The following is a 13,889-nucleotide window of genomic DNA, read 5'->3' as shown; positions in this document are numbered from 1 at the left end:
CAAAAAATTCAATACAAACTTCTGAAAAAGGAACTAAACAACATGGAAGATATCTTTTAAATCTTGATGAACTTGAAAATGATTTTTTTTTTCATCTTCGAGTATTATATACAACAATTATCCCACATTCTTCTCAAGGTTATGACCTAAAAATTGTACTTCTAATAAGAAAGATTAAAAAATATGCTTTGTTTCTTCAATTGTTTTTCATAGGTTCCCTCTACTATTTGATTGAAGATTGCTATCAAAAGTTATGACATTAACCAATTCCATATTTTTTACACACTCATTGTTTCTTTCATTGGTTATTCCAATAGTAAACAACCATATGTTTTAACATAAGGCTATATATGTGTCGAGTAACTAGTATCTTATATTTAAATACTTTCGTTTTGCATGTATTAATTTTAAGATACTTGTTATAGAACCCAAATCCTTCTTAGTTATGGTTTTTTTACTTAATGTGACAATCATCCTTTGATTATTTTATGCAATTGTTTATTGTTTGTCAACTCTTTTTTTTTTCACTTCGTACAAACGTGAAGTAAAAGAAAGTATGACACAAATCACAACTAGTTTTCAACGGAAATTTGTCCCAAGTCAGATAATTAACACAATCCAACCAATATACAATATATGAGTTAATCGTATGCAAGAACAACATAATGACGTGCAACTCCTAATAGTTGAAAAAAAATACTTGGATCCCACTAACATAGATGATGATCATAATTGAGCCTCTAGATAACAATACGTTGATCACAAAATATCTATAGTCAGTATGGGACAACCAACTTACAGTTTTATCGACACAAGTTCATAAATATACATTTAGACTTTTGAAAGGTATTACAAATTGTACATTCCAGAAGTTAAAATTCTTCTGTATATAGTGTTTCAGTTGCACAATCTGGAAGCCAAGTTCAAAATTGTAAACTAGAGAAAAACTTCAAAACAAAAAAAAATGAGAAACTTATCTATCCAAACTTCCCTTCCTTCACAATTCTCACTTCACACAATCTTGTGACAATATTCACTCTACGCTTCAAGCATCATCACCACAAACATGAAGTGTGTAAAAACACTCAACAAACAACAACACAACATCAAAACTACAATCCCCATCTGCTGTCAAATTTAATACCACAAGGGCAGACTTGGAGAATTTATGGTGGTGCACACGGTGATTATATGGGTGCAAAAAGAAAGGCACATGGAGGAATAGTATGTATCTCATTTCGTCCTAAAGATGTCAATTTTCGAGGTCTAGGTCATCAATAGATTATGCTTTTTACATCTCCATCACTATTAGCAAAATACAAACAAAGAATATTAAGATTTGACGTAATACGTTATGCATAACGTATTGGATATTCCTTTATGTGTAGATGAAATATACATGAGCATAAAACAAGATACTCATCGCATGTTAATTCACGAATATCAATGTTCAATATGACATCAATCACATTATCAATTTATTATTAACAGTCTTACTTTTTCTTTCCTTCTTTTCTACCTTGTGCCTATTACTTCAACAAAGTAAAACAAATGAAATAGATGTTAGTAAAGTTGCTTACCAATTACAATAACCAGAAACTTTGCACTTTATTCACTTTTGATATGTAGTGACCTAAAACACGAAAGAACGAACCCCAATGACGCAACCAATGCCACCAGGTACCCAGCTATGGTTCCGTAGCTAACAGAAATTGGCCATTCCTACAAATTAAGATGAAATATAACTTAATGCTATGAAACAACAAATTAAATTAACTATTTCATTTGTGTTAAAATAAAAGAAAGAGGCATGGGTTGAATCCCTAACGTGTGTAAAGTACATAGGATTATGTATTTATGAATAAGAAAATAAAAAGAGACGGGTTTAAGCCTGTTACATCTAACAATATGAAAACTATTAAAACTGGTATTTAATCAATTTATACAACTATAACAATCTTATAGGTTTTGGTTTGGTTAATAATCATGGTATCTTGAAAAAGATAGATGATAAGAACTTAAGAACTCAAAGAACTCACCTTGAAAAGCTAACTATTATAGGAATAAACCAAAAACTCATATACTTTGCCAAACATATCATATTACTTGCATGGGACATAGACATTCCATAATACCCAAATTCATATTGTAGCATGGTTCACAAGAGTTAGCATCTGAATGACTTCACTCTACAACATTGGTAGAATAGTTCATCTTAGATAGACTTTATTGAAAACCTACAATCTGCTTTGTGTTATATCTAGTTTCTAGATATGACCTTTCTTTTTCTTTTCTCTTTCCTCTCATCCATTGTATTTAAACTACCAATGTCATTATATATATGAAAACATAAGCGAGGGGAATCAAGCTCCCCATTCATCTCTATTATTTTGTATTCATCTCAAGTTGGTATCAGGTTGATCCCAGTGTACTTGTTTTGAGGCTGTCCATCCTTATCCTTCATTGTTGTTGTACGATGCACACCTAGTTTGCTTCATCTCATTGACATAACACATTTCCATTGTGTTTTATTGTCATTTGTTGTCTACCGTTGGTGACCCCCGTTTTTTCTTTGATGACCACCAGATTTGGTGTCTCGTCATGCGACGTCCAACCATCTTGGCCACATCCTCTGACTATTTTCCACATGCAACTTCTTTGTTTGTTGTAGCTTGACATATCAAAGCCACACACCGCGTTCCCCTCACTGGAGCATCTTCACGTCTCCCTTAATAAGGTTTTCCAAATTCCATGCCCATGTTTCGACCCCTATTTATGTTGTCTCAACCTTGGTTGAGAGGCTTATCTCTCCTTTGTCTCTCGAGCTTCATCCTCACTCATATTCCTGCTCCACCTTTGTTTGTTGTCTTTTGCAATTGGCATTGGTTGTGATATGCATGGTTATCGAATTGAGATTCGAATCGTGAATCATTTCAAATTTTTTAATCGTGATGCGAATCTGTTATGAATAGTAAGATACATGATAAAAAAATATGATATTTTTAAGTAAAAATAAGTGGTGTAAAAAATATTAAAAATTTCATATATTAGAATGAAGTCAAAATATTCAATTCATAAAACCAAAACATAATAACAATAATAAGATCCTATTTCTTATATTTAAATCTTACATCTTAATCTTACACTTTCATTCATCATCTTCAAGAAAAATGTCACTTAAGTCATATTATTCCTCTAATATAAGATTCTCTTGCAGCTCATATTCATCTTCATCCTCTTCCTCAACTTCTCAACCACCTTTTCAATTTCATTATCATTTGCTCTTATAGTAAACTTTCCCTTATATAAAAAAAAACAAATAATAATAACAATAATGCAGTGCAGTAAACAATACTTATTTTAAAATATTCATTGAAGTATTTGCAAAAGAATAATTTTGCATATAAGAAAAAATATAAGATAACAAATAAAAGGATATAAAGTTAAAATAAAAGATCATGTGATCTAAATTCTAGATGTTTCAGAAAAAGTGGTATTAGAATTAATGTGGATTAAAGTTGATGTGAATGAGCTGCTGTTCCAGAATCAGTTAAATATTATTAAAATCATAATATAGAAACTTTCACAAAAGTGAGAGATTAAAAATACTGTGTAAGTGTGCTGTTGAGGTAGATTTAGAATATGTCTCAGTTTGAATTTGTTAGTATTCGTTTGAAATAGTGAGGGGTACATGCAAACATGTTCTCTTCTCCAACTTGTTTTCTTTTCCACTGCTGCCATCTCAGAATATTTTCATCTCTCGTATAACCTTCTTTTTTTCTGTTCTTTACACTTCATTTCCCGTGTCATAAAGCATATGCAGTGTGTGTCACTTCGTGAAGTGTATGCATAGCTGAATCGGGTGTAACAAAATTGAATCGTGAATCATACAATTCCAATCCGATTCATGTCACAATTCAAGGCATAAAACGAGTCACATTCCGATATTTATCATGGTAGAAGAATTTTGAACCGAATCGCGATACGTATTGCGATTCATATGATTCTAACTATATGAAAGTACGGCAGGTTCTCCTATGGACAGAAGCTTTTCTACAAGATCTTGTATTTTCATTGGAGGAAATATTATGTCTTGGAAAAGCAAGAAACAAAATGTTGTCATCCGCTCTACAGTTGAACTTGAGTATAGTGTAATTGGCATCTCTCCTTTGTGAACTTGTATGAACAAATGAAGATGTATTATGATAATCAAGTTCCTCTCCAAATTGCTTCAAATCTAGTATTCCAGGAGAAGACTAAACACATAGAAATCGATTATCATTTTATTTAGGAAAAGAGGTTGTCCAAAGAAATATGTACTAGGATTGAATTTATTTGTTCGAAGGTTGGGACATACAATTTCTATGCTCTTGCTTAAGGAGAGAGTGTTAGAAAAGGTCATATTAAATAGAGTTTATTGAAAAGTTGATATGTGCTTTATCCTATGCCTAGGTTCTAGATATGACCTTTTTTGTTCTTACAATTTTCCTCTCATCCATTGTATCTAAACTATCAATATCAATACAAATGTGAGAACCTAAGAAAGGGGAATCAAGCTCTCTAATTCATTTTCTGTTCTTCAAATTCCTATCATAGCATCGTTCAACAGAGTCAGCTTCTCAATGACTTTTACACTATAACACTTTACTCAATGACACTTTCACTTGTTAGAACCCTATGTGGGTATCTCTTTCCAAGAAACTAACAACTAGATTTGGCACCACCAATTAATTCACACCCAAGCACATTGGGTCTATCTTCAAAAGCTAACTACTAAGGGAAAACCAAACAATCAAATACTGCACTGAGTATTTTATAGTATTTATTGGACTGGCATTCCATGATACCCAAATCCCTATAAATAAACAAAACCAAACAGAAAAACAAATGAATTTGACTCAATATCTTAAATTACAATATTTCCACATTCTAGATTTAAGTATATTTACCTTCCTCGCAATAGTATTATAAACAGGACAAAAAAGAAATATTCTCAAAGGGCTTGACAGTTGTTGTCTCTCATGCTAATGAAAATTTTCCACTCCCAAAACAAACCTTGAAGCAATGTTGTCAAAATCATCATATACCATAATTTAGTCATATCCCAAATTGATATGGGATCTCCAACATATCTACTCAAGTTGAAGACTAGACATCTCAAGTGTGGGACTATATATTTGGGAGTGGTTCAACAACATGATAACGATTGACATGATAGACCCAATAGATCTACTAAGGCTAGCTCTGATACCATCATAGAAAACGAACTTTAAATCCAACTCAATGTCACAAAACTGACTTACAAGACACCCACCAACATTTTATAAGTGGATCATAGCTTTAGCCGATATGGGATCTCCAATAAAGTACAAACTGGATAAAATGTTAATACTTATAGTAAAAACAAGTGAAGAGGTGAAGAGGTTGTGCATAGAGGCTTTTGAAATAACATGAATTTGGTAAGAATTGGTCTTCCTATTTGCTTAACAAAATTGTCAATGAATTTAAAGACAAAGCACTATAACAAAGAAATCAATTACCTGCCATGGCCTCTCCCAGTCAAGTGGCATTGGCCAAGCCCCAAACCAAGCCCCAATAACTGCTCCATGAGCTGGTAAACAAATCAAGTACTCTATAGATCCATTTGGCCTAAAAATATCATAAGAATAACAATAATGTAACTAAAAGTAAATAATTGAAGGACCAAATAAACCCAACACTATAAAAAAAGTATTCAACATACAACGTTAAATATATTCATCAAAATCCCAATAAAGAAACTTCATACGAACAAACATGTTATGAATAAGAAATTATTAGCCAAAAGAAACCTACTTTGTTTGAGCAAATATACGTCTCCAATCAGCCCATGATGAACCAAGAACACATGATGCTGGAACTGTCTGAAATAACATCAAATATGAATTTATAAAGTACACATAAACATGGGACCACAATTTAAAAAATGTTCATCCCAACAAAAGTTGTAAATTTGCAATTCATTCACGGAAAAGGAAGAGGACTAAATAAGTAACCTTTGAAAACTAATTTCAAAACTTGAAAATATAAATTTAGTGGGTCATAATAATTGAAATGGTGTTTGTGTTAAGAATGGTGACAAGACCAAAATGAAGTGGAAATGACCTTACAGGTCTATTATAGGAGGAACATAGAGGTTAAAATGTAGTTAGTTGTAACTGTCAAGAAAAAATACAAGTCAGGCCATTACAAGATGCAGTGTTATCAAATTTCAGCCATGGCGGAAACTGGTGACAGCTTCCCAACAAGGTGGTGGCGAAGCTGGTTTTCCATGACGACTTTTTGCATGGCTGCTGGCGGTGGTGGAATGGTGATGGCAAAAAAGTGAAGTGGATAAAGAGATAAGCAGCAGCAAGTGGAAGAGAAAATGCAGCAGCAGCTGGGAGAAGAGGCTAGGAGAAGACTGATAACGGATTTGTGGGTCGCCGATATTTTTTGATATCTGATATTGCTAACATTGATAAGACGCAAATCTTATTCTCATAATTTGGCCATTCGCACCCAAGTTTGATCATGCCAAACAAGAAACTTTTGGTTTGTCTAATATAAGCTAAATAGTGAAAACAAGTATTAGACAAAAACAAAAGACAGTATTAGATCATGAACAAAGAACAAGTTGTTGACAAGATGCAAGTCAACCTTAAAGTAAAAACCACAAGATCAGACTGCACAATAGACACATGTTAAACAAGGACAAGGGAGTGACACTAATGCATCAAACTTAAGAAGTGCTAATTGCCTATGTTTAAACTAGACGTCCATGCCATCAAAAGACATATTGCTCTACTAGAAGATCAAATCAGCAGAAGCAACTCTTACAAGACAAATATACAAAAGACATGAAATGTCTCGTCCAAACACCATACATGTTCAAAATAGACATAGCAAGCACAATTACATGCATGCTACGCTAGGTGTTAAAGTAAAAAATAGATTCTTAAAAGCACAAAGCAAAAATTGATCTTTCACAAGTCAAGAAGAATAGACACACTTCTCAAGTATCTTGTACTAGACCCATCTTTATGATGTCACACCGCATAATCTCTATGAGTTGATTATGAATGCCTTCCAAGGAAAATTCTTACAAAAAGTACCATTCATCAATATGCATAAAATTACCTCCTTTTGAGGATCAAGATCCTTTACAATGGCTGGCAAAAGTAGAATTTTTTATTTTCAAAATGCAATAAATCAAACTTACAGAATGCTTAAAGTTGGCCTTGATCAACATGGAAGGTGATGTTGTACATTGGTTTCAGTATTGGCAACGAAAAACCAAGAATCTTTTTCGGAAGGATCTTTCGGAGGCTTTGACGAGGAGATCTAGAAACAGTGGTAGAGGCAAAAGTGATCATATTAATTGATAGTGGAGCCAACTATAATTTCGTGTTCACTAAATTGGTAAAATAGCTAGGTCTCTAAATTGAACAATACACAACCTTACTATGATTTGGGGATGGCAATAAAAAATCTACTCAAGTTACAAAAATTTGGAGCTCTATTCTTATGAGATGAAAGATATGTTTTTTCCTAGTTCAAATTAGGAGAAGTGGATGTGATTATTGGAGTAGCAAGGTTAGTGACTAAGGGGAGGAAAAGGTAAATTGGAAGGAGTTACTAGTGTCTTTTATGCATCAGTGTCAAAACATTATTATTAGAGATCCCAGTCTATCCAAAACTCTTATTTCTTCCAAATCTCTAAGGACTGTGGATAGAGATAGTGACGTTAGTTCTATAGGAATGGAAAAATACATATCATATAGCAAGAGTTGTCTAGAGAAAGCAACTATAGGAATTGTTGCTTGAGTTTTCTGAGTTTTTTTTAGAAATAAAAGACATTACACCTACTAGAGATATTGATCATTAGATTCCCATTAAAGTTGGAGTAGACCCTCTGAGTGTGAGATCATATAGATATCATCATTTGCAGAAGAATGAAACGAAGTCATAGGTCACAAATATGCAAGTCTCAGAGAGTTATAGGCTACAATCTGGAAACTTCTACAATTGCATTAAATGTATGTTGTACATGATCAAGAATAACAAGTAGCACCTGACAAATGGATGGGGTTTTCTTTACCTTGTAAAAGACTAAGCTGACGCCTAAGGAGCAAACAAGTTCTCAAACAGATACGAAGTGGAAACCATCCAATTTTAATTATCGTATAGTAGAAATAACTAATAAGTTGAAGATTTCACAAATGGTGGCTTTTTTTTTCTATTGAAGTATAATGTCTTTATTTTATTATTAATATTTATGTTAGGGTTTTGTTAAGGGCTTCCCGCCCTTTTATCTTTCAGAACTACTGTCTTCTATAAATACAGTAGTAAGTTGTATCAGACTTGCTTAATCAAAATATAAGACTTTTCATTTTCTCTCAACTTCAAGTTGGTATCAAGAGCCAGACCCTTGTGTCTTCTTCGTCTATCGTCGACGACATCATCTCTCTGTCATTTTTGTTGTTCGCTCTTCTGTTCGTCGCTGTCACCGCCTCCGGCGAAGTCAAGGGTTAGGTGCGCCTTGAGAAGCGCAACCAACCCTGGTGGTCTCGTCCTCCGAAGCCTCCACACCAGACGCGACACGTCGCTTCTTTCCGGTCCGTCCGCCGGCGCCACTGTTCAAACAGTAAAAATGATAGGTTTCTGATTAAGAAACCTAATCAAGAACCCTCTAGTTCACCTCTCAGAATAGAAAGATAACAAGAATGGAAACAATTTTGTGTATTATTCACAAAAGAATTCTCTGTACACTTACAGAAACAAGGGCGTAACCCCTTTCACAGGACAAAGCCTGTTAATCAATAAACTACCAAAAGTCCTTCTCTTCCTAAACACCCAACTATTTATACAACCGTTATTCCCATCCTTCCTAACTGTAATAAGCAGTTAGGTTATTTAACTAAGTAATTCTCTTCCTTCTCTCATAAACTCTGCATCTCTTCTCATTCCTATCATTGCCCTCTGCCTGAAGTTCAACCTTGCCCCCAAGGTTGAAATCGGGGTACTGTTCCCGAATAGCAACTTCCTCTTCCCATGTTGCCCCGTCTTGTCCTCCTTCCTGCCATTCTATCAACAGTTGTGGCACTTCCTCTTCCCCTTTCTGTGTCAATCTCCTTCCCAGAACCCTCACCGCCCAAAATGATGGTCCATCGGCCTGCAACTCTGGAGGCAATTCCTTCTCCACTCTCTGTTCTCCTATTGCCTTCTTTAATTGTGAGACATGAAAGACAGGATGGATGTGTGCTGTCTCGGGTAATTGAAGCTTATAGGCTACCTCTCCCACTTGCTGAATCAACTGAAACGGTCCAAAATACCTGGCCGCTAACTTCGGGTGAAGTCTGGTGGGCATGGAAGATTGTCGATGGGGTCTTATCTTCAAGTAGACCCAGTCACCTACTTCAACATTCGCCGGCCGCCTTCCCTTGTTGGCTTGTTTTACCATTAACTCCTGTGCCCTCTCTAAATGGAACTTCATCGGTCTCAAAGCCTCATCTTGGGTCTGCAACTCTTGGCTCACCGCTTCCACCAGTGACTCTCCAAGTATAAATCTTTGAAAGGATGGAGGTGGCCGCCCATAAACCGTCTCAAACAGGGTGCACCTGATTGCTCCCTCCTGATTGCTCCCTGATAGCTAGTATTGTACCAATACTCAGCCCAGGGTAAAACTGTCATCTATCCTTTCAGTTGTTCCGAACAAAAACACTAAAGATATCCCTCCAATACACGGTTTAAAACCTCCGTTTGTCCGTCTGACTCCGGATGATATGCAGTTAGGTTATTTAACTAAGTAATTCTCTTCCTTCTCTCATAAAATCTCCATCTCTTCTCATTCCTATCAAAAAAAGAAAAGAATATCCAGACAAAATGCAAAGTATCACGAAGAAAAAAAGGGCAGAATAATATATGAGACAAATTGATAGGAACTTTGATACTATTGAGTGTCTAAGTCCTATATCGAGTAGTATGATATGTTTGGTGGAGTATTTAAGTGTTTGGTTCTTCCTTCCTTAATGGCTAGTTTTAAAGACTGGCTCCCCCAAAATTTTTGGGTGCTTATCACATGTCCAATAAAAAACATCAAAACAATCTCCCAGAAGCTGTAATTGCTACAGAACAGAAATGAAATAGTCACTTACCGTGAATACCGACATCATGAGAGCCCAATTTATAGTCTTCGGAAGATACCTGTCTCAAGTAAAATTGCAAAGTCAAAACATGCTCCGGTTATTTGTGGTGATCTTCAAAATAAAAAATGAAAAGCTATTTTTAATTACATAATAGAAGAGGCAACAAATTAAAGATAACACAACTTGTCTCGCTTTAAAGGAACAATAGTAATTACAACTAATCCTTTTTCTCATCAACAACGACCTTATGTTACAAAAAAAAAACACTGTACTGTGATGTAACTACTTTAACATACTGAAATTTAACAGGCGCCCCCAAAGCGATAGCTCCTAAAAAATTCAACAATGCCCCTGCAGAATAAAAAAAAAATATTAGAATGAATAAAAACAAATTTTCATGAAGAAGATTTATTAGTAAAACTAACTTAGGCTAAAACGCCATTTGAGTCCCTGAAAGTGTAATCTGCAAATCACTTTGGTCCATTATTAAAAAAGTTGTGACTCGTAAGAAATATTACCTTATACGTGTAAGAATTAGAGATTTATTTAATATTTTCAAGTCTCATTTGAGTGTGCTTAATTTGAGAGACTGTGGTATAGAATTTCAATTTCAAGGACCAAAACAGTGTTTTACCAAGACAAACTTTGATCCTCGTCTTTAACAACTTACTATACTAAGCCTGAAATTGAAAAATGCATCATCAAAAAGGGAAAAAAGAAGTTTAGACTCACCTACAGGCACCCCAAGAACACCTCTTCCAACAGCTCTTAGGTACTGCAAAGAATAGAAATCGCAAGAAAACAACATTAAAACTTAGAATATCCCCAGAAATCGGAGAATTACTCGGTTTCTGAGAAATTAAGGAGCACGAATTACCGAGCATTGTTGGGGATTTTGTCGATATCGACTGTATAGAAGGATCACGATCGGGAGCTCTACAATCTAAACGACGCCATAGAATGAGAAAATGTGAAAGAAACAAAGAAAAAGTGAACGAAAATTTTACAGAAAAAACGAATTGAAAGTACCGAGATGAGGAAGAGTGTGAGAGAAGAATGAGAAACGATGTCGATGGAGAAGACAGTGTTGGCAGCCCAAAATGCGAAGGCCAGACCAACGACGCACAACGCGTTTACTATAAAAGCCTCAGAAACTGAGATTGAAGGTGACGCTTCCACGGCTGAGGCTTTCGACGCCGTCGTTTTCCTGCTGCTTTTCCGGCGATCCATCGAAGAAGATCTTCGCAAATTGAAATTTTGAATCGAATTGAACCAGGAAATGCTGTGACTTCTCCAAGCACCTCTTAAAATTCTCCCTGTAACTCTAAACTCGTAATGCCAAAACTATCCTTGTAAAAAAAATTCTCTTTCCTATAATAACCCCATTCACCTACTTTTACTCTCACATTTCTTTAACTTATCATCGCAACTCCTAGCTCCATTTTGTTCTCCAATCCCAGCACCACAACTTACTTTGTTGATGCTCTTGTGAGTTACTTAATAACACTAGCGTTTGTTCATACACGTCTACACTACAGATTCATTCACTCCAAGATTACAAGGTATATATTTGTTTAGATATCTTCGTTTACATTTCATTTTAAATTATTAGAACAGTGTATATGAACTTAGAAATTGAGGATATAGGAGTAGGGTTATAGATTTGGAGAAATAGGAGGGAATTTCGAAATAGATTTTATGAAATTTTGAAATTTGATTAAAGGATTATCAAATTTATTAATTGGATTTCGATTGATAAAACTTTTTAACCGTACGTAAGTATTTATATATTTTTTTAATTTTACTTATTTATTTGTGTTATAGTTTTGTTTATTTATTCTTTTTAAATTAGTTACTTTTTACTTGTATTGGTTTTAATTTGTTATGAATTTGTTTGTTATAAAAATTATAAGAATGAGAAGTTTATTAACATATCTGACTAAGTTTTTCACAATGTTAAGGCAAAATGAGACTTATAACATCTGCTGGTGAAAGATATCTTCTTGAAAAAGTTGAAACATTAAGTTATTTTGATTTTCATGAGGAGTAAGAGAATTTTATTGAGGAGAGATGATGTTGTTCAATAATAACATGAAGTAATGATATATTATTATTGACGAGCTATATTCATCATGTTGCATTTGTGTTATTGTAAGGTCATGTTAGTTAAGTAGTTGAATTTTATTTTATTTTTTTAATTTTAATGGTTGATGAGTTATTTGAACTTTATATCCAATTGTTTTGTTTAGAACTAAGAGAAAATCGACTTGGTCTGACATGGAAAAAAATTAAACAAATTTAGAACATGTCATTTGGTTGTTCAAAATTTTGTATGAATTCTAGTTTGGTGCCTCTGTGCAATATTTCTTACTGTTATGCCGATAAAGGATTGATATTGACATTCGTTGAGAGATGACATAAAGAGACAAACTCTTTTCATCTCCTTGTTGGTGAGATAAACGTCATACTAAATTATGTGTCTACGCTGCTACATCTGCATATAGTGAGATAATTATGTTTGAACGAAGTCCTATACTATGAAGCGACTCGGGATATGATCTTCAACCTATTAGGCATGGATTGGCAAGTGCTACATCTAAGCTGAGATAATGTTGTGGTCCCCAAGTTAGATTGAGTTGGTTAAAAGAATTATATAACTGTTGTGAGAACCAATTAAAATGACACACCAAAAGCATAACATGATATCAGTGGGATTAATATTTTCTAAAGACACTCATACAAAGTAAGAAACAGAAGAAGAGTTTGATATTTCATTCACTTAACAAACTTGTGCATTTCAGTGCATTTTAGAGTTGCCCTTTTTTATAGGCTACAATTATAATATAATAATAGTAAATGTTTCCTAACTACAAAGAAAGCTACACCACGTGATTTGTCAGCAACTTTTCAGTTTTGAGCTTTTCCGTAAACGGTGCCTACAACTTTGTTGCCTCCTAATAAACCAATGAGAATTGGAAGCTTTCAGATGAGGTATTATATGGTCCAATAAAAGGATGCGGTGCATATACTTGATTTATTTCTGACATTGCCTCCCTTAAATCAAGTTTCTATCATTCCAAGCATTTTCTTCAACTTGTAAAATAACTCAGTTTTCAGTGGCTTTGTAAAAATATCTGCAACTTGTTCTTCAGTTGGAAGATATTCGATTACTACTTCTTTCTCAGCTACTAGTTCTCGGATCTTGTGAAACCGAATGTCAATGTGCTTGGATCGTCCATGAAAAACTGGATTTTTGGATAGTGCAATTGCAGACTTGTTATCACAATGTATTACTGTAGGAGTATCTTGCTTCTGATGCATAGCTTCAAGCATCCTTCTCATCCATATTGCTTTTGTAGCACAACTTGTTACAGCTATATATTCTGCTTCGGCTGTTGAGAGTGCAATTGTTGGCTGCTTCTTTGAGGACCATGATACAACTCCAGTGCCTAGATGAAACGTGTATCCCGACGTGCTTTTCCTTGTTTCAATATCTCCTGCCCAGTCACTATATGTGTATCCAACCAGCTTTACATTAGAATTATTAGCATAAAAAATCCCCTCAGTCAGAGTACCTTTGATGTATCTGAGAATTCTTTTTGCCCCTTGTAAATGACTTGCACGTGGCTCTTCCATGAATCTACTGAGCAATCCTACTCCAAATACAATATCTGGTCTAGTGGCAGTTAAGTATCTCAGACTTCCAATCAAACTTTTGTAGTA

General features: G+C 34.5%; 1 protein-coding gene across 1 annotated transcript; it reads right to left on the bottom strand.

Moving 5' to 3' along the window:
- Nucleotides 1-732: 732 nt before the first annotated feature.
- Nucleotides 733-11,690, bottom strand: LOC148201642 (PIGF/3-ketodihydrosphingosine reductase fusion protein-like). The gene is made up of 9 exons (XM_088110314.1): nucleotides 11,196-11,690; nucleotides 11,044-11,109; nucleotides 10,899-10,941; nucleotides 10,463-10,517; nucleotides 10,176-10,224; nucleotides 5,836-5,903; nucleotides 5,541-5,649; nucleotides 1,581-1,722; nucleotides 733-1,305 (listed from the first exon to the last, which is right to left on the bottom strand). Exons 1-8 carry the CDS (start codon nucleotides 11,394-11,396, stop codon nucleotides 1,609-1,611), a joined length of 705 nt encoding a protein of 234 aa, XP_087966440.1. The 5' UTR covers nucleotides 11,397-11,690; the 3' UTR covers nucleotides 733-1,305; nucleotides 1,581-1,608.
- Between the last annotated feature and the right edge of the window lie 2,199 nt (nucleotides 11,691-13,889).

Source organism: Vigna umbellata, chromosome 3 (assembly GCF_029865625.1).
Source record: "Vigna umbellata cultivar VRB3 chromosome 3, Vumbellata_1.0, whole genome shotgun sequence".
Lineage (NCBI taxonomy): Eukaryota > Viridiplantae > Streptophyta > Magnoliopsida > Fabales > Fabaceae > Vigna > Vigna umbellata.
Note: the sequence above shows the minus strand (reverse complement) of the source record. Positions and strands in the feature narration are given on the sequence as shown.

Bases quoted from the DNA above. Each gene is read 5' to 3' on its own strand.
- LOC148201642 (XM_088110314.1), bottom strand. From the start codon at position 11,396: ATGGATCGCCGGAAAAGCAGCAGGAAAACGACGGCGTCGAAAGCCTCA. The intron at 11,110-11,195 runs GTACTTTCAATT...GGCGTCGTTTAG, and splicing joins TCACACTCTTCCTCATCTCG to ATTGTAGAGCTCCCGATCGT. The intron at 10,518-10,898 runs GTGAGTCTAAAC...TTTATTCTGCAG, and splicing joins TGTTCTTGGGGTGCCTGTAG to GGGCATTGTTGAATTTTTTA.